At 34.5% G+C, this 24,075-nt stretch overlaps 3 protein-coding genes across 4 annotated transcripts in view; 1 reads left to right on the top strand and 2 right to left on the bottom strand.

Annotated features, from left to right (window-relative positions):
• LOC107368150 (neuroglobin) overlaps positions 1-24,075 on the top strand; it is a 60,467-nt gene that overhangs the window by 33,149 nt on the left and 3,243 nt on the right. Inside the window, exon 2 of the mRNA XM_015935935.3 lies at positions 10,290-10,521. Coding sequence (XP_015791421.1) covers positions 10,290-10,521 — 232 coding nt within the window. The remainder of the gene's footprint in view (positions 1-10,289; positions 10,522-24,075) is intronic.
• On the bottom strand, positions 6,591-9,360 carry LOC149093912 (uncharacterized). Of its 2 annotated transcripts, XR_016198415.1 has the most exons (4): positions 8,942-9,360; positions 8,652-8,838; positions 7,186-8,575; positions 6,591-7,101 (listed from the first exon to the last, which is right to left on the bottom strand). XR_016198415.1 is itself a non-coding variant. In XM_089267074.1 (3 exons), exons 2-3 carry the CDS (start codon positions 8,707-8,709, stop codon positions 7,752-7,754), a joined length of 882 nt encoding a protein of 293 aa, XP_089123200.1. In that variant the 5' UTR covers positions 8,710-8,838; positions 8,942-9,360; the 3' UTR covers positions 7,112-7,751. The 2 variants fall into 2 exon arrangements, 1 of the variants encoding a protein (XP_089123200.1); XM_089267074.1 differs by lacking the exon at positions 6,591-7,101 and having other exon boundaries at positions 7,112-8,575.
• Positions 20,197-22,340, bottom strand: LOC107368167 (bilin-binding protein). The gene is made up of 4 exons (XM_015935956.3): positions 22,155-22,340; positions 20,761-20,977; positions 20,566-20,655; positions 20,197-20,490 (listed from the first exon to the last, which is right to left on the bottom strand). Exons 1-4 carry the CDS (start codon positions 22,272-22,274, stop codon positions 20,330-20,332), a joined length of 588 nt encoding a protein of 195 aa, XP_015791442.1. The 5' UTR covers positions 22,275-22,340; the 3' UTR covers positions 20,197-20,329.

Here is a 24,075-nt window from a genome sequence, read left to right as displayed (position 1 = left end):
CGGTGGGATACGCTGAAAATTCTCTTTTTGTGTAACAATCATGACTTCAAACGATAATCAGAACATGACAATTCCAACTGAAACTTTCGAGACCTTTATGAAAACGATGACACGGGCCTATTTGCCTCCGGTGACAATTAAACAATTTACCCCTCCTATGGATGCGAATGAGTGGATTAATGAATATGAAACGGTTACCAGTGCAGTACATTGGACTGATGAAGACAGATTTTCGAAAATGAAAACCTACCTTTCACCAACTGTACGAGGATGGTTCGTCCGTACCACCAAAGATGAGACGAGAGGTGTCGCTAGCTGGCCAAAGATCAAAGAATGGTTCATCGCTGCCTATGCAACTGAGAAAAGAAATTATCTAGAGCTGCTTTACGAAACGAGACAGTTAATAGGAGAAGATGTGACAAAATTCTGTGATAAAATGATACATTATGCTGACGAAGCAAAAGTGGAATTCTCTGTCTTTGTTGATCGATGCATTAAAGGCTTATTACCAGCTACCCAGGTCGAAATGTATTCTAAGAATACTAGTAATGTCAAGCATTTTGAGGAATTGGTTATCCTAGCTCGTTCTGCCGAGAAACAAGCTAATCTACGTTATGCTGTCGGGAGACAACAAAACATGACAGCTCAAACTTGTGGAATAGGTACAGTAGGTGACGAATTCACTCTCACAAGTATGCCAGCAATCTCACGGCCCAAAACACCTCCGATGGCCACTCAACCAAAGACGATTGCAGGAATGGTTTCAACCGATGATGTGAAAAGTTTAATCACCAGCCAGTCAAATATGATGGAAAAGATGCTAGCTATGATGGAAGCTTTTACTAACAACAATGGTACCCGAAGAGATCGCACCACGGTAACATGCCACTACTGTAATAAAATCGGACATGTACAGAGGAATTGCAGAAAAAGACAATACGACCAAAGGCAAGTCAACAATCCAGGCTATTCGGTACAAGTAGTGCCAGACAATACCCCAACCTCAAACCCGAGTAGTACCCCATCAACATCACAACAAGCTCACTCAATGTCTGCAACTGTCAACAGACCTGTAGACAACAAACTAATTGGTCCCCTTATTCAAGTCGATGCTAAACTTAATAATAATCCAATCAAAGGTGTAATTGATACTGGCTCGCAGATTACTTGCATTACGAAAGAAGTTGTAGAGTTATTCAAACTCGAGGTACAAAGTAATGAAACAATTACAATTAGTGGTCTTTTTGCCCCCACTGGAAAACCAATTGGTGTTTGTGATGTTAAACTAGGTATACCAATTGAAGGTGATGAAAAGACAGTGGACGTGACCGTAGTAGTAGTTGAGTGGATGCCAGCCGATATCAAGTTACTGATTGGACAAAATGTAAATTGTAAAAGCAACTTACTTATCAGCCCTAGGGGAAAGTTAATTTCAACAGAGCACATTGGTGAATTATACCTGAATAAAAATACTGAACTTCCTCCAAGAACACGGTTGTTTTCAGATGTATCCACCTCAAAGAAACATTCTTTACCAAAAGGAGTTTATTTTGTAACAACAGGTAACCAACTATTTGAGAAAAACAAGAAGGTTGCGGTTGCTAATGCTGTTGTAACCATTGTACATGGACAAGCTGAAGTCGAATTATGTAATTTCGGTTCGATTCCTGTTTTCCTTGCCAGTGGAACCAAGGTTGGAGAGTATGAGAACAAACCCGCCGGTGACATTGTGGAGCTACCTCAGGGAGAAGAAAATGAGAGTATGGGCATCTTAGGTTCCCAAAAGGTGAAAAAAGATGCTGAGTTATTAAACGATTGCAATTTGTTTGATGGTAAGGTGAAGATTGGTAAGCAACTCAGCCAACAACAGCAGGAAGAACTACTACAGTTACTCAGGAGCTATCGAGAAGCTTTCGCCATAAAACCTGACGAAATGGGACTCACCAACAAATTTGTACACAGCATTGACACCCCAAATATGCGCCCGATATCAACTGCTCCCTACCGCACTTCCCCTGAAAAGAGAGAGATCACTAATAAATTAGTAAAAGAACTATTAGATACTGCGATCATTAAACCATCATGTTCGCCTTGGGCTTCCCCAATTGTGCTAGTAAAGAAAAAAACTGGTGATTATCGATTTTGTGTGGATTACCGAAAATTAAATGGCGTAACAAAGAAAGACCATTACCCACTTCCAAATATTAATGATGCCTTGGATTACTTGACTGGTGCATGTATTTTCACCAGTTTGGACCTAAAATCTGGCTACTATCAAATCGGAATTAATGAAAAGGACAAAGAAAAAACTGCTTTTATCACAATGGATGGGCTTTATGAATTTGACGTTATGCCTTTCGGTTTGACTAATGCTCCTGCCACCTTTCAAAGATGCATGGACGTGGTCTTATCCGGTCTTAAGTACAACTCTTGTCTAGTATACCTTGATGATATACTAATATTCAATAAGACATTTGAAGAACATCTTATTAGCATTAAACTTGTTCTCGATCGGATAATTGGAGCAGGTCTGAAATTAAACCCTAACAAAAGCGTATTCGCCTTGCCTGAAGTAACTTATCTTGGGTTCAAGATAACTAAGGAAGGTCAATCCCCAGAGGAATCAAAATTGGAAGCCGTTAAAAAGATAAAAGTCCCAAATTGTGTCCGAGATGTAAAATCTTTCGTGGCCTTCTGTAGCTACTACCGAAAATTCATCAACGGATTCTCCACCATTGCAAAACCACTAACCAAACTAACAAAGCAAGACGCGATTTTTGAATGGAATGAAGAACAACAAACGGCCTTTGAAAAGCTAAGGGATTCATTGATCAATGCCCCAGTCTTAGCTCACTACCAAAGTGATTTACCAATTGAAGTCAGGACAGATGCATCTGGAGTTGGTGTTGGAGCAGTCTTGTTACAACAACATGGTGCAAATTGGCGACCAGTAGCGTACGCAAGTAGGCAACTGAACTCTCATGAAAGCAATTATACCATTTCGGAACTAGAATGTCTCGCCATCATTTATGCCCTAGACAAATTCAAAATTTACCTGGAGACTAAACCTTTTCGTGTTGTTACGGATCATTCAGCACTAACTTTCCTCCAGAGTAAGAAGAATCTGCCTCGAAGATTAGCAAAATGGGCGATAATTTTACAAGAATTTGATCCTCAAATCGAATACAAAAGTGGTAAACATCATTCAGATGCAGATTTCCTGAGCAGATATCCTGTTGGTGAGCCAGAAGATACCCATGCTACAGAAGACCGAATTCATGTTTTTACAACTCATGTCGAATTGAATTTAGCTAGTTTTAAACTAGGACAGGACGATGACCCCTTCTGCTCATCTATGATAGTAACTCTTGGAAACCTGAGTGACTTATCTAATAAGAAAAGAAAAAAGGCCGAAAAGTTCCTGGTCAAGAATGGGTTGCTTTATCGCAAGGTTTATCGTCTCGGTAAAATTGAAAATCTTTTGGTTGTACCTAAGAAGCTGAGAAAGGATGTATGCTACATTCATCATGATGCCCTATCGTCAGCACACCAAGGAATTGGCAAAACATATGAAAAGATCCGTGAGAAATACTACTGGCCTGGTATGTCTGTGTACATTAACAAATATGTGGCTTCTTGTTTCCTTTGTCAAACAAGAAAAACTCCGCATGAATTAGAGGCTGGGAAATTAAATCCAATCGTGTCCAATTATCCATTTGAACGAGTACACATTGATATCCTTGGTCCAATGAATAAAGCTCATGGCAAAATGTACATCATCGTTGCGATAGATGCTTTCACTAAATTCATGGAAACAGCAGCAATCTCTTCTACATCTTCACAAAATACTGCAAAGTTTATCAAAAACCAAATTTTCTGTAGGCATGGTGCTCCAAACATTCTTGTCTCAGACAATGGAACAAACTTTACTAGCCATTTGATTCGTGATCTGACAAACAAGTATGGAATCAAACAACTGTTTACGACACCATACCATCCACAAGCAAATGGACAAGTTGAAAGGGTAAATGCACAAATAGCAGCAATGCTCTCAATGTACGTGAATAAATATCACAATGATTGGGATGAATTCTTACCAGAGATTACGTTTGCTTATAATACATCGTACCATTCGAGTTTGAAGATGTCTCCGTTTGAATTGGTGTACGGAAGAAAAGCCATTACACCAGATGAACAAAACGTACCGCTGGATGTCACTCGTTATACTGAACAACAGTACGCTAACTTTATTAACGATGATTGGCCAAAACTGCGTGAGTTTGTGAAAAATAACATGGATGAAGCCAGGTCAAGAAATGAAAGTGATTATAACAAATCACATTCGGATAATGAGTTTGAAATTGGTGACACTGTCTTAGTCTACTACCCTAACCCAGGTACTACTGGGCTAACTAAGAAGTTACTTCATAAGTATCATGGCCCTTTTGTAGTGGTTGAAAAGGCCTCACCTTTAGTTTACAAAGTGAAAGAGATCGGAGTTAATAAAGAACCAATGGTTGTCAACATTCAAAGATTGAAAAGATTTAAAGGAAGATACTCCCTCGACGAAGTTGAGTCACCAACCATATCAGTTACACCACGAGTAGACGTGCTCAGGAATGAAGGAGATTCAAAGTTGACTAATCAGAGTAACGAACCTAGGACCACAGTTGAAAGCTCAAGTTCGAGTCAGACTCCAAGTTGGCATGACACGACCGATGTTTTCGTTTTCTCTCCTCTGAAAGGAAAAACTACCACCAGTACACCCATTGTAAAAGGATTAGAAGTAGAACGAGACAGGACATTCACAGTAACCAATCCGAAACGATTAACATTTGGACAACTTGACACGCAAAATAGCTCAAGAGGGTCGTCTTCACCTAGCATAGACACTACAGATGAAGATACAACTCTACCAGACTCCGATTTCTCCCCTGGAAAGTTATGTGCCTGTGGAAAGATGAAAGTGAGAACCGGAGAATCGATTGACTCAAACTCAGGTGAAGAATCTAAACATGTCCATTTTGACGAAAATGTTCAAATTTTTGGAGATGAATCAGAAAGAGAAAAGAGTCAATCCACTGATGAAGATCGTACTTATGAACCAGAAAAGACTACTGCCAGGCAATACGAGACCGAACCTAGAGTCACAAGGGCGAAATCAAAGGCATTATCAGGAGTTGTATTGACATTAATGGTTTTATTCGTTGGGCCCTCAGTTGCTGAATTCAATGTAATGAATCCTTTACTATGGCGCGAGGCAAGTAAGACAGTTGTGGAAGCTGAAGGAGAAATCGACACTATCATCGAGTTCAAAAATACGTGTCCAGAATTGGCAGAAGCTCTATTGTTACCCCAATCTCAAAGAGACAAGTTTAAAAGTTGGTGTGAATTTGAATTTAGATGCATTCTAGAGGAAATAAACCAACATTGTCCACCGATATCATCCAGAAAAACGCGTACCCCAGTATTGGCTGTCCTGTCCGCCGTAGTTTTTACTGGCATTCTTACATATGGAGCCATAAGAACACATTTGGACCGTGTTGCACAAATTGAGGAACAAGTAAGACAACAATATCAGATACAATTACAACAAAGTATGGAAACATCAAGAATCAAAGAGAGGTTAAATGATGTTATTAGGAGGCTCAATGACAACACCGAACGACTTGATGCTATTGAAAATAATCTACTCACAAATATCCTTATCTCAACTGGTATTGCTGACAAATTTTCGATGCTGAAAGCACAGTTGACTGACATTTTCCATGCCATGAAACAAAGAAAAGTCAGTAGTCAAATCGCTGCTCTAACTAACCTCTCTTCAACAGACCAATTGAGATACCCGATAGACCTAATGACAATGATCAACTGCCGGTCAGATGAGAATAAACTTTGGTTCAAGATTCACGGGTTTCGTAAGAGTACAAATTACTCTTTAGCTGAACCAGATCCGTTCCTGATGAGGACTGATGAGGACGATTGTGTTTATTACATTGGACCAAAGTTTATCTTGATGAACACAGAAAGCAAACAGATTTGCCAAATTCAAAGTAGGGCAACTCAACATGGTCCTCTAATAGTAAGTAGTCAATTTACCTGCAAGAATAAGACTATCAAGCCCAACACTCTTTGGGAAAACCATGTGCACCTGGTGACTCAAGGAATGTACAAGTGAAGTCGACATCAACAAATAGACTCGTTTATTGTTTTGGACACCAGATAAAGGTTGCAGATAAAGTATTTCCCTGTCCAAATTGGGTATTCTCATTCCCTATTAATGTACCTTTAATAATAGATGGAGAAGTATATGAGTATTTTTCTATTTATCACCGATACAACCTCAAACTTCAAGGAACGGACTTTGCTGCAATAAATGTATATCTATCCGCTGGCCAAAGCCATTCGGAATTACTGAAGGAATTGGAAGACTCTAACACGACAGTTATCTTAGGAACCATCTACGCTAATCCTCTTGTCAGTATAACTCTTCTGCTAGCAACATTTCTTATTATCAGCCTCTTCATTTATATCCTTTGCCGTTTCAAATCTGTTCGCTCAAAGCTCTGTTGCAAAAAACTTACTGACCAGAAAAACGCCAGACAACAAAAACAAGATGAAAAAGAAGAAATTCCCTTAACAGAAATACATCCTCAAACAAAAAATGAACAAAAAGAAGAAAAAGAAGAAATGGATCCCGAAATCAAAAGATTACAAAACTTAACCTGGAATCATTGAAAAATTAGCTTGGACACAGTTTTTTCATTTTTCATCATTATTTTATTTGATTATTCAATTTAAGCATAGCGTAAACATAACACTAACAGTTAGCAGTTGTACATCATTCGATGTCATCGAGTTGGAAATCAGCAGGCCAGACACCCATCAAATACCACGGATCATCCAATCGGACAAAGCAGTTGTCATAGACTTGAACACCTTTCATAGCGCCAAGATACTGTACCACTCGCCCGAAAGAAATGTTCGAATAAGGAAAATTGAAGCCAGTCAAGTGCCGGTAGATCCGCATCAGCCGTCCTATTGAGAGCTGCCTCTTTTGCCGATCAAAATGGTCAATTAACTCCAGAATGAGTTTTCTTTCTGTGAAGAAAAGAAAAGGAAAAAATACAGAGAAAAGATAATTAGCTTAATCAGAAAACATAACTGTGAATAATGGAAACTTACCATGAACACCGAAATTTCTCGCATTCATCCTGAGAATAAGAAGTACAAAGATAAATCAAAAGAAAAAATCAGTAAAATTAGTTGAAGATAGATAATAGATGAAGTGTTAACGGATTAATGATAACTTAACCAGAATCTCTTTAGTTTTATACGTTAACCATATACTCACTCATTTCCATTTGTGGAATTCATTTCCGCAAACAATTTCTCAGGAAAAATTTTAATAGTAACAAGAAACATTAGTGACAGGATACATTATGCCCAAATAAGAAAACATCAATTAATAATGAAAAGAGGAAATAGAGAAAGTTAAAGATAAAAAAATAGGAAAATAAGTGAAAAAACAGTATAAAGAGAAAAGGGCAGCAAAGGGCTAAAAAGGGTCAGGTTGAATAGGTGTGATAATCAGTTATAGAATGAACCATGCTTAATAACATGGTCAAAAGAAAAGTTTCGAAAAGTGATCTGCGGAGGTCTGCGCTCCGCTAGAATGGGACAATACAAAAAAAAAACAAATTTTGGGAAAAATGCAAAGAGTGAAAAGGGAATACAGAAGAAATTAAAAATCATTTTCTGGGCTCTAAGGCACATGCTTGTGTTGGCCTTGCCTCTGGTTCGTATGCTGCACGAACACCAGGTAAAGGGCGACAGGAGGGAGTGCGATAGTCAACCATATGTTTGATCCATTGCGTTCTCCTTTCAAGTGGGACTCTGTCATCGGTGCAACTCAATGTTTCAATTCCATCATATGTAATTTTGGCCCAAGGGAAAATTCTTGGATAGATGCTGAGCCCTATTTTCAACTTATTCTCTATTTCATCTAAGTCTAATCTTTCAACACACTGGACTCGCCAATAACGGTTTTTATGCTTCACACCGACGACATGTTCTTTCAGCTCTACGAGATTTTCATATTCACCACCGCAATAAACACATTCAAACATACACCTATTCTTTTCCTTATTTTTCGCAATTTCCGCAAGCTGTTTTTCAAGCGTTTTGCCAGCATCATGTAATTTTTTTCTACTAACTCGCTGTCCTGGTTTAAACTGTTTCAAATTTTGCACACGCTCAGGTGTGACAATCGTCTTCTCCCACTCCATCAAAATTTCCAGACCTTTTCCATCATTTTCCATACACCAGTACTTAGTTTGGCAAGGCCAAGGTGACACACATGTATCAGGCATCAAAGTAGTTTGAACGGATGGACCGGGTTCTTCTTCTACCTCTTCAGCAATTACAAGCGAACCATGTCCAATTTCTTCTTGTTCTTCATCATTCTGTTGACCTTGTTGCTGTTGACCGTCTACCTGCTCCGAATTTGTATCCGAGGAATTTTGTTGGCCATCTGGATTAGCGCCAGAGGAGGGAACAACAGGAATTGCATCAACTGGAAAAGAAAAAAAGAAAGAAGTTTTTCGTTCAACAAAGACAATCAAATCTTCAAGAATTCTAGTTAGTTTTACCTTGAGGAAGTAGAGCAAGACATAGGAAAGCCAAAAAGGATAAAAATAAACCAAACATGATTTTCGTTGATTCAAAGTTGACGCCAAGAAAAGAATAGTGTGTTTGCAAGCCAACAGATAGCACCGCTTCTGAACAAAAAAACTTGCAGAGGGAGCTTTTGAGGGAGCTATGGAAGAAATCAAAAACCTGTTTGACAAAGAGAGACAGTAAATTAGAGCACAGTGGTAGCAGTTGCAACTTACCTAAAGGCCACACCGGAATCTCCTCTTCTTCCCCTTTATTTTCTTACCTTTTGGGTGATTCCAGCTCGTAAATAAGGCACAATGTAAATAAAAAAAACTGAATTGCTGCAAATTTCACAGGACTAACAGGAGAACTTTTACTTAACTGACCAACCAGCTGTTTATCCATCAACACCCTCTATTTCTGAATCAACACACAGCGCGTAAATCAAATGCAATTCCTATGCAAAAACTTCAAATCCCATTCTGTTGACCGTATTCGTAATCGGAGGACCGATTCTTGATTTAAAAGTGGGGTGATGTGACGAAAATTGTATCCTCCTTCTCAGTTACTCAATCCCTCTGATCTTCCGTTCTCATCATTCTCTACTCCATATTTGAAGCATCCTGTCATTTATAATTATGTCTAACCTTTCATGGTGTCAACCTTAAAAGGATTGATTCCAGAATGTAGCACTTATTATTACTTAGTATATAAGCATAATGAAGAGAGAGCCTCATTATGAACTAGAATATCTAGGTTACGCTACCAACTAAACCCCATGTTCCCTTTATTATAACCTTAACTTTATTTGTAACCTTATCGTAATCCTCACATTAAAACTTATACGTTATTAGAAATTGTTTCGCTTTCTTTCATAAAGTGGTTTATCATTACGGTTCGTTCCTGATTTAACACAGTCATCTTTTCTTGTTACAAAATCAAACCAACTTTAAAAAAGTAACCAGCATTAGAACCAATGAAACACAATGTTGATAGTTTTCAAGTTTGATATTAATAATTATTCAAAAGAAGCTGATGAATGATATCGGATTATGCGAAGCAATAAAAGTCTTTGGTGGTTTCAAGTTTAACCCAGTGCGTAACCAGGCTCGGTTGAGGAAAGGTAATCTTGTTGGGAAATGAAAGTATGAAAATGATCTTAAGTTTCATTTCATTTTACAAGGGAACATGAAATCGAAAAAAATATTGCAAATTCATTTCTTCTTCAAACTCTACTTTGATGCATGATGACCATGATGCTTGTACATTTGATCAACTTCAGATAAATATTTGTGTGAAGACAAAAAAATTTAAAATGTATTTATGGAACAATATCAAAGAAAAATTCTGACTAACTCAATTGCCTGATAGCAGAAAAACTCAATTATTTGTTGAGTGAAATTTCCTCGGGTCAAGTCTTGGACTCTCCACCAAGACCAGAGTTAGAGCAAAAACAAAAGTGTAAAATATTGTGTCAACTAAACTTTCATGTAAAATGAATTTCATTTTAAATGAAATATGATTTTTGATGGATAAGCAGTGAAATACGATACAAAAGGGAAAAAACTTCATGAATAATTTTCTTTGATTTACCCTGTGTTCACTCTTGTTTCTCTTTTTTCCTTTTGCAGATTATTTGAAGAAAATTCCGAATTATTAAATTTATTTACCAAATTTCAATCATTAAAGACAAAAGAATCACAAAGAGAAAGCATGGAACTCGCTGAACATGCATCCAAAGTAATGACAACCTTAGATGAAAGTATCAATTCACTTGATAAAGTGGACTTTTTCATGGACTATTTACACGCAATTGGTCGTGATCATCGTAAAATACCTGGCTTTAAGAAGGACTATTTTTGGGTAAGTTGATGAACATTCTCATCATCATTAAACCTTCAACTTTGAATAAAAATTATTATTCATTTTACATTAAACTGAGCTTTGTGATTCAATATAAATCAAAATGTAAAATGCCATTTTACGATTCACTGAACAGGCTAATAATAGTTGCTCTTCAACATTTGGCTCAACATCAATACCTATCAATATGATGATTACAATGATCAATGTCCAATTCAATTAGATTATTAGTTAATACAATGGTGTCAAGTAAAGGGAGTATAAAAGTTTGAAACAAGATTGATGAGTTTATCAAACAATGAAACATTACTTTGATTATTTTTCACTTTACTTTTCAAAACAATTTAACTGATTAATCTCGATATTTTCAAGTTTTTCAATTTTTCCATTTTTTCTGCTTCCATGTTGCACAGCTTTTAACTGTCATTTTGACAATTTTCTTCAACATATTAATGAACCATTTGATGGATTGAAATTGATAAAAATTGCATTTTAATTGTCTCAATTGTTTCATGCTTAATCAACATCCCAGAGCATCTTACAGTAAATTGTTTCGCCATGAGACTATTGAATAGAGAGCTTTTTTGTTAGTGAAATATTGTTTACTAATAACTTGGTCCATTGTGCTGTAATTGGATCAAGAATTAAGTCAAGAACAGCATGATTTTCGGGCGAATTGCAATCAATCATTTCATTGTCTAAACGTAAACGAGGATTATCTAGACTAACTAGACGTATATCTTTTTGGGTTTTCATTATTTTGTTATTGTCTCAACTCTGGGAGTAAAAAACGAATCTTTAGTCAATTCTTGCTTGACAAACTAATCTTGACTTTTAGTGCAGCACTAATCTAATAATTATTTATTTCAATGAGTATTTCAATGTCTTTCCTTTTGTTGTGAGTCTAGTAGGTCAAAATACGCAGGGTTTGGCGAAGCCTGTTCTGCAAGTTTAAGGTTCATTGATCAATTTCAAGACTTAAGACAAAGTAACTTTACTTGAGTGGTGAGGCTGAAAAGATTACCTGATGCATCTCTTCCTCCAAAAGAAACTTTTCATCGTTTCAACTTGTTCTCCTCTCGAATAAGAATTACTTTTTTCACTTTAAACTTTATCACTTATCGTGTTCAGTTTCACTGTAAATGTCTGACTGCCAATCAAGCTAATATCATGATGGACAAATGAGCTTTGATTCGCAAAGCAAAGTGAAGATTATAATTCATTATATTTTATTTTGAAAAACTAATTCTTGTGGGTCGCATAACTAATGAACGGAGAGATATATTGAGTTTGATTGCTAGTATGTGAAAACATGACAATACGAATATGAACTGTTCAAATTTTTAAGGCGTCCAAGGTCTTTTCCAAAATTTCGAGCTCGACCTTCAGAGGTCATTTAAAATTCAAAGAGTCACAAAATGAATCTTTGTAGGAGTGACGAAAAGAGCTGGAAAGTTTGCAATGACCTTCAAAGGATCTCTATTGAAGACCTGGCATCCAGCGAAAATTTCAACGCTATAAGTTAATTTATGCAAATTATGACAAACAACTGATATGAAATTATCGTTCTAGAAGCATTTTCACCAAAAGTAAAATTTGCGAGAAACTTGTGTAGCAACTGTGTTAGCATGGTACAAAGATGTAATTAAAGCGATAAAAGTTTGCGCAAGTCTAATATGACCCTCGGAAGTTGATTGAAGGTCAAATAAACGAGTGACCTTTAATGACCTTGCAACTTTGGAACAATTTTCCTTAGTTTTCAAAAGTATGCCGTGCAATTATTAGAAACAACGGCTAAATAGCCCTGTATATGAACATAATTTGGTAATGATCCGGCAATCACTTTGCGAGTTTTCATATAGGTATGAAACTTTTACAGTGTGAAGAGCTGAGAGTGTTGACGGGGCGAAGGCTTTGCAATATGGGTGAGGCTTTGAAATTCGATAAAAGATGAGACTTTAATGACTTTGATGTCTAAGAGAACATGATTTATTTAGAAAAATTGTCTTGTATACAATCGTTTTTTAGAGAGTGAGTCATCAAGAAAGAAAGAAAGATAAAAAACCCATGTAGAAAAGGTCGCAAGAGAAAGCCAGAGACAGGTAGAGCCAGAGACAGGTAAGACCACGGCAGGACTGCGCCAAATGTGAAGGGCGGGAGTTAAACTACTTCCAAAAACACTGGGTAATGGTCCGAACCAGCGCTTTTCAATTCATCGAAGTTTTTTTTCAACAAAATAATCTTAGTCGCAAAAATATAATCAATGTTTGAGCATGTTGTTGCTGAAAAATGCGATACAGTGGGCTTTGTTTCAGTTGACATTAACTTAAAACTCGTGCATAGCTAATCCAATAACAAATCCTCATCAGTCTGCCGCCGAGTTCCAATGCGAGAGATATCGGCATTGAAATCACCGCCCAAAATCAGAGCCATAGCCGGCCGATGACCAATGCCTTGTTTGTCTTTGCCACTGCTAAAAAGTCTGGCTAACGTTATTTTGAGATCCAGCCAAAATCGCCTGCTATCTGTAGTTGTTGGACTCCGGTGAACATTAACAAAGGCTATCTGGCGTTCGTTGATTATAGCTTGTATATTGTTTGTAGGTTTAGCCAGTGACAGGTTGAGCCAGCGACAGTTTTAGCCAGAGACAGGTAAGACCACGGAAGACTGCGCCAAATGTGAAGGGTGGAAGATTTGACCAGGTGAATGCATTACAATATCGGCTAAGCTTTTCGTGCAATTTTTCATTTCAAAAAGGATAAATGATCTTAATATGATTTCTAATATCATCAAAAGGTATTTCCGCAAAATGCCCTTGGATGACCGTGACCGCAAAATATTGTAAATAAATATCTGCAAAATTTTCATAAATATTTTCGGACACTAAGTCATCTCAGTGGCGAGCAATAGCCGAAAAATCATATAAATTAGCTGAAATGACCATTAATTTTGAATAAAATACTTTAAAACGTCAAATGAGTTTCAGTAAAAACTAAGGTCACCATATATTCATGGATTATTTTCAAGAAGATGGGAATGGCTTCAAAAAAGTGAGTCATCTCCAAGTCTAATAGAATGGTCGTTAGCTTACAAGCTTTACTGTACATTTGTTAGCTTTGATCTGAAAATATCTTTAAATGCATCTTACGAGATGAAAAGAATTTCATCTTATTCTTATCGTGAATAACTCCATCAACGAAGATAGCTTCAACTTGTGATGAACAGTCATTCTGCTTAGCCTTAAGTTGCACTTCATCGAAAAAAGTCTTCAGTTCCACATTGTGTTCTTATTTTTTAACCAAAACTCGTTACTTTTCATCCACGATCGATTATCTTTTTCTTAAAAATTACACAAAACTCTGAAATCAGCAAGGTTAAAACAGGTGAAAACGATCGTCAAGATTTTGATCCTCGAATTTGATTTATCAAATCGTTCATTTCATTATGAAAGCCAACGAAATAAAATTGATTCATCAGACAATGAAACGAAATGTCAACAAAGAAAAATCTAAAAACATTATGACAATGATAAGATTAAATCTGAAATGAACTTTCCTTCCCAGTCACATTATCATGTAAATATATGACAAGCTTTTTTCCTTCATTTCCGTATCCAGCTGATTTTCCCTTCCTTTTTCACTACCAGTTGAATCTATTATGCCAATTGATTTTGTCTTTTTTTTTGTTTTTCATTGTTGGACAATAATGTTGATGACAATGATATTATCATGCATACAGCTTGATGAATAACAAGACGAAAAGGCTAAATCGAAAAAAAAATCAATGTTCCATTTCAATCTATCTGATTGATGGGCCAATTGATTTTCTTTGTCAATCAAATGTCTTTTACACTTTCTTAGTCCAACAAAATCAACAATTTATTACAATTGTTTGATCATAAATATTATCACATCACTTATTGTCATCAGACACAATATTATCATTCAATAATTTTCCAGCAAAATAAATGTCCATGGATTCGATTAGTCTCAGCTTTATTCGATTAATCAAAATCTATTATCATTGTAACGAAATTAATTTGCTTTTTTCAATTAATTCATGTTTCATTGTCAATGTTTTCCGCAACTTGATTATCTTTATTGAATAATGAAATGTCGAATATTGTTGACTCATGAGTTTTTAATGCTCTTTCAAAACATTTAATTGCATCTTTCATTGTTCAAGTTATGAAAGATTGAAATTTAAGAACTTTTTCTGTATCATTTCAGTTAAAGGAAAGGATTGAATTTCATTCAGAAGTTTATCATTGATAACTAGTCTTGAAACATTGTATTAATAGTAAAGTTATACTGAAATAAACAAGTTGCCTGATGAGCATAGTAACTTATTGATTTATTCATTACAATTCAGATGAGAGAACAGTCTAAATGTCTATTTCATCTGAAATGAAGTTCGATGACGTGATAACTTTTCCAAATGTCATTAACTGAATTTCTCGGAAATGCACTGCAATAGAATCCTTTTGATTGTTTCATTATCAAAAAATTATTCAAGTACATTTATCTAACTCTCGTTCAATTCCAAGAATTTTGTTGATAACGATTTTACAAGTTTATAAAAATCTCTGTAAGAATGCAGGCTTATCTAAAAGACCATGAAAAATTTGCTAGTCTGAACCAAAGAATATTTAAAGAAAGATGTTGAATATTATTATTAGTCGATATTATGTAATATAATTAGTATAAAATTATAAAATAAGGGTATGATTGAGAACTGTGAACTTTAAGAAACTGAACAAACTATTCGTACACCTAACAAGAAAACAAACTGTACTGTTAATAGCCACTGCTTGCTCAAAAAAATATATGTTTAAATTCAGTGGGCTACCTCACCTGATCTGATGTCCGAATTCTTCTGCTGATTCTGTTTGATTAAACGATTTTGCCTGGAAAACCTTTATTTACAAAATCGGCATCTTGACTCTGGAGTGATGAAACGTTAGACTGAACACTTTCTACCAAAGCTCTACCACCATCAACTTCTTCACCGTCAATATAATCATCAGTAGCAACAACCAGAGGTTGTTCACGACTGGTTCATTCAGGACTGGTTGACTCTCAATCGAACTAAAATTCAATGAAGTTTACTTGAGGATACAAAAAAATAGAAACAATTGAAGTTAATTAGGATGCGTATCCTTGCATTTAAAGTTCCATTAGGTCGTTTGATGCCGCTTTCAAAAACGCCGATTTTCAGCAAATGTTTTTCACTTTTTACATGGAATTTCGTATTGCTAAATATTATTGCTAATATATTTCATTCTGTCTTGAGATATTTTTTTCCTTACTCTTCCCGTATTCATCTCATCACAAATGCAAATCAACTATTGGTTGATTGAAATTTAATTTAAGCTTATTAGCTCTTGATTACGCTATCAAATGATATGCATAGGTGTCTAAAGCAATTAATAAAAGTTGAGTAAGAGAGGAAAGGAAATTGATGCAAAGGCAGTGATCCATAAAAGGTAAATTTTTCACCTCCAAGTGTCACAAGGGCAACCTTTAATCTTATTTGCAGTTGAAACTCTGATTAACACAATTAGTGATTCAGAATGATAATTATCTTTCTCTTTCAATGCAAATGTAAATCATCTTTCATCATTTCTTTATTACAAAATCATTATTAGATTATTGGTACACACAAGAAAAGGGAAAAATAAAATCATCTAATTGTGTCCTAAAAATTGATTACTATTCATCTAAAGAAAGCTTCTCTCGTTAATAAATAATGCTATTAGGGTCGAGAGTATAAGCAAAGACTTATTGAATAAAATTCTAATCGATAATCATTTACTAGTTTCATTCACCATCATGAATTCAGCTTGTTGGCGAATCAACTGAGAGAAGAATCTTTTTTTCCTTCCTTTTCTTCTCTTTCTTCTCAATTCCATCCAAGTTTGCCATCATCTTGAAATCAATTTTTTGTACAATTTTCATCATCTTTTCCTCAACACTCTTAGGCATTGTCATTGATGATAATTATGATGATGGCAATGAAGATGATGGTAATGAGGGTGACAATGATGTTGGTTGAAAAAGAGTTATCTGATGAAAGAATGAATAAATATGATAATACAGAGTGTCACAAAACATTGGACCGAAAATTTCTTCATTTTGTCACCAATCGAAACTCAATGTCAAAGATTTCAATTGAATTTAAACAATCTTCCAACTAACAGTTAGTTCTAACAAAAAACCAGAGAAATCTGATGAAGAATCAATTTTCAATCCAACAAACAGGATTTCGATGGTGATCAACTTTATCTCCAATGTTGTTCATCTGAGCTGCCTGTGAACACAAGAAGGCATTTGGTTTGTCCAATACTATTGGATAATAGGAAAAATATCATTGAAAGAATAACCAAAATAAGTTAATGGAATGAATAAAATGATATTTGCTAATGATTATCGTTGAAGGATGATCATCTCTCCTCAACTCTGTTCATTGCTCTGAGCAATTTCAGTTTGACTTTCATGAAATTATCACTTTCTAGTTTGGATATTTAAGAAGAGAAGAAAATTTCAATTTTAACTTATTTTTATTCGTTATCTTTTCTTCCATGCAAATAAAACATTTTTCAATTGAAATCAACTCGAACCATAATGACTTGACTGAACCGGTAAAGCTCGATGGTTGAAAAATGTTCATCCATCGAAGAGTTTGATGAAAATGTTCTGTCTTTTGAAACTGTTTCATCTAACCGTTTTTAATCAGTTTTAAAGTCATTTGAATATTTCATATTTCATTTTAATAGTTTAACAACATGTAAAAGGTTTAAAGTTGAATGTCTTTTTGTGACAGCTAATTAACTTTTCATTTTGATAGACACATTGATTTAACCTTTTAAATCTTGAGAAAGATTCTAACATTTAATGGATTAAGTGAAACACTCATTGATTAATTGATAATAAATTGTGCAAATGATGAAACCAGAGTCACCATGGGATCAGCTGAGATATTGAGTTTACCTTGAAACTTGAAACATTGACTTTTCACATGCAACTCAATTTTACTCAACTTTAAAAACTGGACTTGCTTCCAACTAAAATGTCAACTATTATTTTCATTTGTGATTAAATAATTGATAAGTTACAAGGTGAACAATAATCAGATTACTTTGACTCGAAAGCAGAAGAAAAGGAAAAATGTTGAAACCTTTGCACCTCCAACTTTGGACAACTAATATCCATGTATTTATCTGACCAAAACTGGTCCATGTTAACCAAAGCAAGTCATGCCTTTAAAATGCTCTTTGCTCTTGACACAATATCAGATAACTTTGCAATTTGATTCAACTTTTTTCCCCTCCAACTTCGAGTTGTAACATTTACTTTTTCAATTTTATTGCATGATGAATGTTTGAATAATAGAATACTGATAAAGGAGCAAAGATGAAATGTTGAATGAAAAGGTAGCGTGTTAAGGTAAACAGTTGACTTGGAAAGAGGAAGATGAGAAAAGGTAAATTGTGAGGAAATTAACGTTACTTGGAGTTTAAATTTTATTTAAATTTTCCACTTTTCTTTTTTTTCTAAATCGAGTTCTTCTTGAAATGATAAACAAGTTAACATTTGTTCAACTGTCATAAACATGGAAACATTTTTCGGTGTAAAATGTTAACAGATGAAAATGGAGGCAAACAATGATTGAAATAATTGCTTCCAACATGATCCCAATGGAAACATTATCAGAATAAAAATTGAATGGAAGAATGAAAAAAAGGTGAAGAGAAAAGTTCAATTCAAGTTTGTAAACTAATCAAGGTTGATGGTTATGAAAGAGATTTCTTCTTCTTCTTCTTCTTCTTCATCTTCTTCTTGAAACATATTTCATTTTAAAGGGTAAAGATGAGCTGATGATTGGAATAAGATGAACCCAAACGGAATTAGGAATTGAGCTGATATTGACTGTTATTTATATTTGTTATCAAGTGAAGGAAGATGGAGCATTGATGAGAATAGCATGAGACTCAATGAACAGGAAAATCATATTATTCAGCGTTATTTTATCTTCTATTAAATGGAATGAAGAGAAAGGATGAAAAGCAAACCAAGATTGAGTGCTGAGAAGATGATGAAAAGAGGCAAAAACGCTTTTTCCTTCAACCTTTTGTTTCTCACTGTTAAATGTATTTACAGGTTAACTCTTGCAAATTGAATGTAATACCAATGCATATGGAGATAAGTTGACTTTTGTTTCAATTGAAGGTGAAAGTGAAACATCTTGAAACCCAGAACTTTACTCCCTGTGAAACTCCCTGAGCAACAGCAACTGTCTTTGGTTATTGGTTTAATTCAATTTCACTTTTCACCTTTTAATTCAAATTTAACCTCAATTCACTGACAATGTTGAATGATGAAATTAGGAAATGTTTTGATAGAAAATTTTGGCAAAATTTTTCTGTTCTTTTCGTTTCACTTGAGTTTGAGCAGAAAATTTTCATTCAATTTCATCTCTTTTTGTGTCAAAAGATTGAATATGATTTTGATTTGAATGTTTGCATTGGCCATCACCTGCATCTACTTGGCTTACAAGAGGTTTAATCGTCACTTGTGTAGGAGTTTAGTTAATCATCTTTTTGTTGCCTTCAAATGCATCAGTTTATGTTTTGTTTTGCTGACAAAATCGAGTTTTTTTTACTATTATTAGACCATTATCAAAATTTTTGGATGACAAGAAAAGATGACGATAAAAGTGATGAAAATGTTTTCATTTCTCTCTTTTTCTGGTAATAACAATTTACACCAAATTTTACTGTAAATCTCATCAAGTGGTTTATCATCAGTTGAACCAGTTTGTTATGTTAACTGAAAATGCCCAGAAACATTAAACCTCTATTGATGTTGTTTAGTTGATCGTATGCATTCAACAAAAGCTATGAAAATTGAGTAATCATGTCATGTCAGAATCTTTGGTTCAGGCTAACATTGATTGAGCAATTTTGTTAATCAACATTTTGATTGGCTTTCATTATGATGCCTTCAATAGTTTATTCAGAATCTTGATCGATGTATTAATATTGCAAAAGATTTAGATAATTTCTGGTCTTTCAAGAGAGGCGAGAAAATAACTATTGATTGGATTGAGTTTGGTACATTTGTTGTGGTTGTTGTTAACTTGGTCTCAATTTTGTCTCAAATATTAAATAGTTCATCAGTATCGAAGAATGATTTTTGTGGCTTTAATTTGGATCAAATTATCAGATACATTTCATCGATTCAGTTCTAAATGAACAACTGTTTTGTGGGAAAAAGAGAAATGGATGAACTGTAATTGTAACTCCAGAGTAAGCTAAGATGGAAATTGATTCTTGTGATTCAATTTAACTTGATGAATTTACTAAAGATCATAATCCGTACATTCAGTAAAATATTGAGTAATCGTTTGTGGTGGCTCATCAAATCCATAATCAATAATCTTTTGAGCTTGGAAGTTGTTTGAAGAACGACTTTCAGTTCAGAAGGAAACGAATTAACTTGTTAATTTAGTCAATCCAATATTGATTCTACTTGATTGTTTTTGATGAAAATAATTTGGCTATGAAATGTCGATACAATTAAATGCAATACGAAAAGCTGATCAAGATCAGTGCTTTTACTGTTATACGCAAATCGATCAAAATCACTTTAAAAACGACAATGTATTATATGTCAATTTTTTGCTTATAATAAATTTTATTGCCAATGAAAAAATTAAATCGGATCGTGCAGTTGAAATATTTAAACATTAATTTAAATAATTAATCTGATCTTTTGAACAACAATCACTATTGTCAAACAATATAATGTCAATGTTTGTGCCAAAAATCAGGATCGAAATCTTTACAACCAGTAAAGTTATGAGCAACCAACTCTGGTTCAGCAAATCCATAATCAACTACTTTCTTAACCAGTTTATCTCGAACCTCGGCTGACATCGTCATGTTTCTTGATCTAAAAACGACTTTCTCTGTAAAAATCAGGTTTGAATTACATGTAATTTAGTTCATAAGAAGTCAACTAGATATTTAATGTACAAACTCACCTTCATGGGTAGTTCCATCGTCATTAGAACAAGCAATTTCGACTGCATAACTGTCATAATCAGTGTCTAAAACGTAAATACTATTGTCATCTATAAAATAAAGGAAAATAACGAAATCAAATTGTGGCCCTTTTAATCAAATCCTCGATTAAAGTACTTTATTGCTAGAACGGATGGCATGAGATGAGTACTTACCTCCATCGTAAAACAAGCGACCATCCACATCATAATCAGTTTGCCAGATTCCAACTGAGCATATGTTGGCGTAATCTGGTCCAGAAAAATAGTTGATAGGAATTGCATGAGTGTCTTCGTGGTAAAGACGATAGTAGGTCAATATACATCCATAACCACTACCACAACTGCCATATGAGTTTGAACCAGCATAAACATCCCACCATTTACCCAAATACTACAGTCATATTCAAAACTTTAAAGCCAAGGTTTTGTCCGAACTCAAATCAAATTTAAGTGCACTTTTAGTCTATCAATCCTAAATTTTTTTAAATATAATATTTTTAAAGGCATTGGATTCTGATTGCATAAAAAATTACTCCTGAATTCATTTTAATAAATCAGCCAACAATCAATTAATTCAGTACTGTTAATTTAACATGGTAGCTTTTTTGTCAAAAGTTTAAAGCATTTTACAAAAACTGGCGAACGTGATCGAATTTTTTCTTGAAATTTCACTATGTAATAAATCATCTCGAGAACCGATGCAGTACCTAAAATTAACGAAAAATTTCGATAGTTAACTAAATTATTGACTTTTTGGTTTTACATTGATTTCTATGGCAATGAACTGAATTAGGTTGATTAATCACGACCAGATAGGTCAAAAATTATAAAAATGGTATCTCAAGAGAAGCGCAAACATTCTGATTAATTAGTCGAAATTTCGTTATCATTGATTCAATCGTTCTCGGCTGAGTCATGTTTTACGGTCTCATTCGAATTCTTCCCATTGATTTCAATGGGATACTTCGAACACAATAAGAAAAATCAGGTTTTGTTGAGCACGATTTGTTCGAAGACAACGAAATTTAAGTAAATTATTCAGAACCATTGTGCTTCTTTTGAGATACCATTTTCATAATTTTTGACCTATCTGGTCGTGGTTAATTACTTCTTTTCAATTGTTCGTCATAGAAATCAATATTAAACGAGGAAGTTCATAACTCGGTTCATTATCGATATTCACGGTTAATTTTTGGCACAAAATTGGCTATCAGGATGTTTAACTCGTTAGCCAAATTCAAAGAAAAAATTCGATTGCATTCGTCAGATTTTACAAAATGCTTTAAACTTTTGACAAAAAAGCTGCCATATTAAATTGACAGGCCCTGATTAATTAATCAGCTACTAATTAACTAAACTCAATTCAGGTGTAATTTTTTATTTTATCATAAGTCTATACTTTCAGAAATATTACCCTGAAAAAAATTCACTATAGTTATATTTAAAGTGCACCTAAATTTGATTTGACTTAAGACAAAATCTTGGCTTTAAACTTTTGAATATGAGTGTATTTAGTAATAATTAAACATTTGAAATCAAAATATTCACTATTCTTTACATCGACTTACTCTATTAACGTCAAAGGTTTCAATCTGTTTTATCTTGATTGGACAAGGTCCATCAATCTTCGTACACTGTCCAACAGCCACAAGAACACTTAAAACAAACACAGAAACGTAAATTTTCATTGCGATAACTCACAAGTTGACTCTTTGACTAACTATAAAGTCTGATTCTAGCTCTTTCAGCTTACAATCATTTAAATACTGAATCAAAATAATGATTAAAGGTAATTCAGTACGAATCAAGTTTTATCTCAACTATGAAATCACTAAGATCATAGTGTGATAGTTTTATAAATCGCATTGATTATCAATGTGAATAATAAAAAATTAGGTTCAGAATTAGCAAAATACTCATTTTCAACTCGAATTGTACTGATTATCAAATCAAAATCATGAATTATTCCACTCTTTCAATGCATTGTGAATACAAAGTTAGTTAAAGTTTAGTTGAAGAGATACTTGACAAGGATGAACAACAAAAAACGTTCAAATGCGAGGAAACTGGTCAAAAGTGTTTCGCACACATAAAACCCATAGATAACGCATACGACCACAAATCTTACTCATACTTTTCTGTCCATTCCCAATGTACGACCTTTTTTACTATTACATTTTAACCATTTTAACAATTTTTAAGGCTAAAACAGTAAAATCTTCAAGGGAAACCATAAAGGGATCGCATTTGGATGGATCAGAAAGAGTTTGATCTTCGATCGAAGTGTTTGTTTGCTCAGCTATCTCAACTTGTATTATTTTGCCAATTTTCTTGAAAATAAACTTTCTTTGTCTTATTCATCTTTGTAGTTACAAGGGAACCTTGCGAACTGTTAATCGCCGAATTGAATGAAACATATCGCATCGTGTAGAGCACCTTTGATAATGAAAAAGTGAAACACGATTTATCTGCCTAAAGCCTATTTCCGGCACAATGAGCGATCAAAGCGCGAAAGATGCGTTTGCATTGCGTTTGTATTGATGCAAGGGATTTTTGAATTTCTTTCAAATTGCATGAAATATGTTTCATCGTGTAGAGCACCTTCGATTATGAAAAAGTGAAGTTCAATTTCTCTGCCTCAAGCTTATTTTTAATGCAATCAGCGATCAAAATTCGACGGAGTCACAATGGTAGTAATGGTAGTGAAGATGATGATTTGCACTTGAAATAAGATTTATATATAAAAACTGAGTTTCACTTTTTAATAATCGAAGGTGCTCTACAAGATGAAATATGTTTGGTGAAATTCAAAAGAGATTCAGAAATCACACTTGCATTGATATTGGCGAATTTTTCGAAATTTGATCGCTCACTGTACCGGGAATAGGCTTTAGGCAGAAAAACGACGTTTCACTTTTTCATTATCAATGATGCTCTACACGATGAGATAGGTTTGATTCAATTCGGCGATTAACAGTTCGCAAGGTTCCCTTGTTAGATCTTTTTACATTTCCTACAATTTCAATCATTTCATTCCTGGTCGCTATGATTTGAGCCGCAACCTTCATGTTATCTTATAAAACTCTTGAATAGAACCTTGAATACGATTTGTAAACATGAGCAATGCAACAGCAAGAAAATTCAATAACAATTGAAAAAATTGAATAAATCATTTTTGCATCAGCATTTTAACTTGATATGTAAACTCAAATTTGCGATGCATTTGTATTTCCACTATTAAACGAGCAAACCAGATTCAGCATTGATCAGAAACCCATAATGAGCAGCCCTTCGAACCTTTTTATCTGACAAATCGCAATCAAACTAAAGAGTCAATTCATGTTGTGATCTATCAAAAGTACAGTAAAAGAGTCATTCTGTCTCTTATGTAAACTTTTTGAATCGCAATTGAACCAAGTTTCAATCTGTTTAGTCAAAGCTCTGCAAACACTTGAAACGAACACAAAAATAAACACTTTCACGAGCATT

This window comes from Tetranychus urticae, chromosome 2, assembly GCF_039701765.1.
Source record: "Tetranychus urticae isolate SD_2017Ah chromosome 2, NJAU_TeUrti_SD_1.0, whole genome shotgun sequence".
In the NCBI taxonomy this organism is placed as follows: Eukaryota; Metazoa; Arthropoda; class Arachnida; order Trombidiformes; family Tetranychidae; genus Tetranychus; species Tetranychus urticae.
This window is presented reverse-complemented; position numbering and strand designations above follow the sequence as displayed.

Coding starts and splice junctions, on each gene's coding strand:
- LOC149093912 (XM_089267074.1), bottom strand. CDS start 8,709: ATGTTTGGTTTATTTTTATCCTTTTTGGCTTTCCTATGTCTTGCTCTA. Junction 8,576..8,651: donor TCTTGCTCTACTTCCTCAAG/GTAAAACTAACT, acceptor TTTCTTTTCCAG/TTGATGCAATTCCTGTTGTT.
- LOC107368167 (XM_015935956.3), bottom strand. CDS start 22,274: ATGAAAATTTACGTTTCTGTGTTTGTTTTAAGTGTTCTTGTGGCTGTT. Junction 20,978..22,154: donor AAACCTTTGACGTTAATAGA/GTAAGTCGATGT, acceptor ATATGACTGTAG/TATTTGGGTAAATGGTGGGA. Junction 20,656..20,760: donor TCGCTTGTTTTACGATGGAG/GTAAGTACTCAT, acceptor TTTATTTTATAG/ATGACAATAGTATTTACGTT.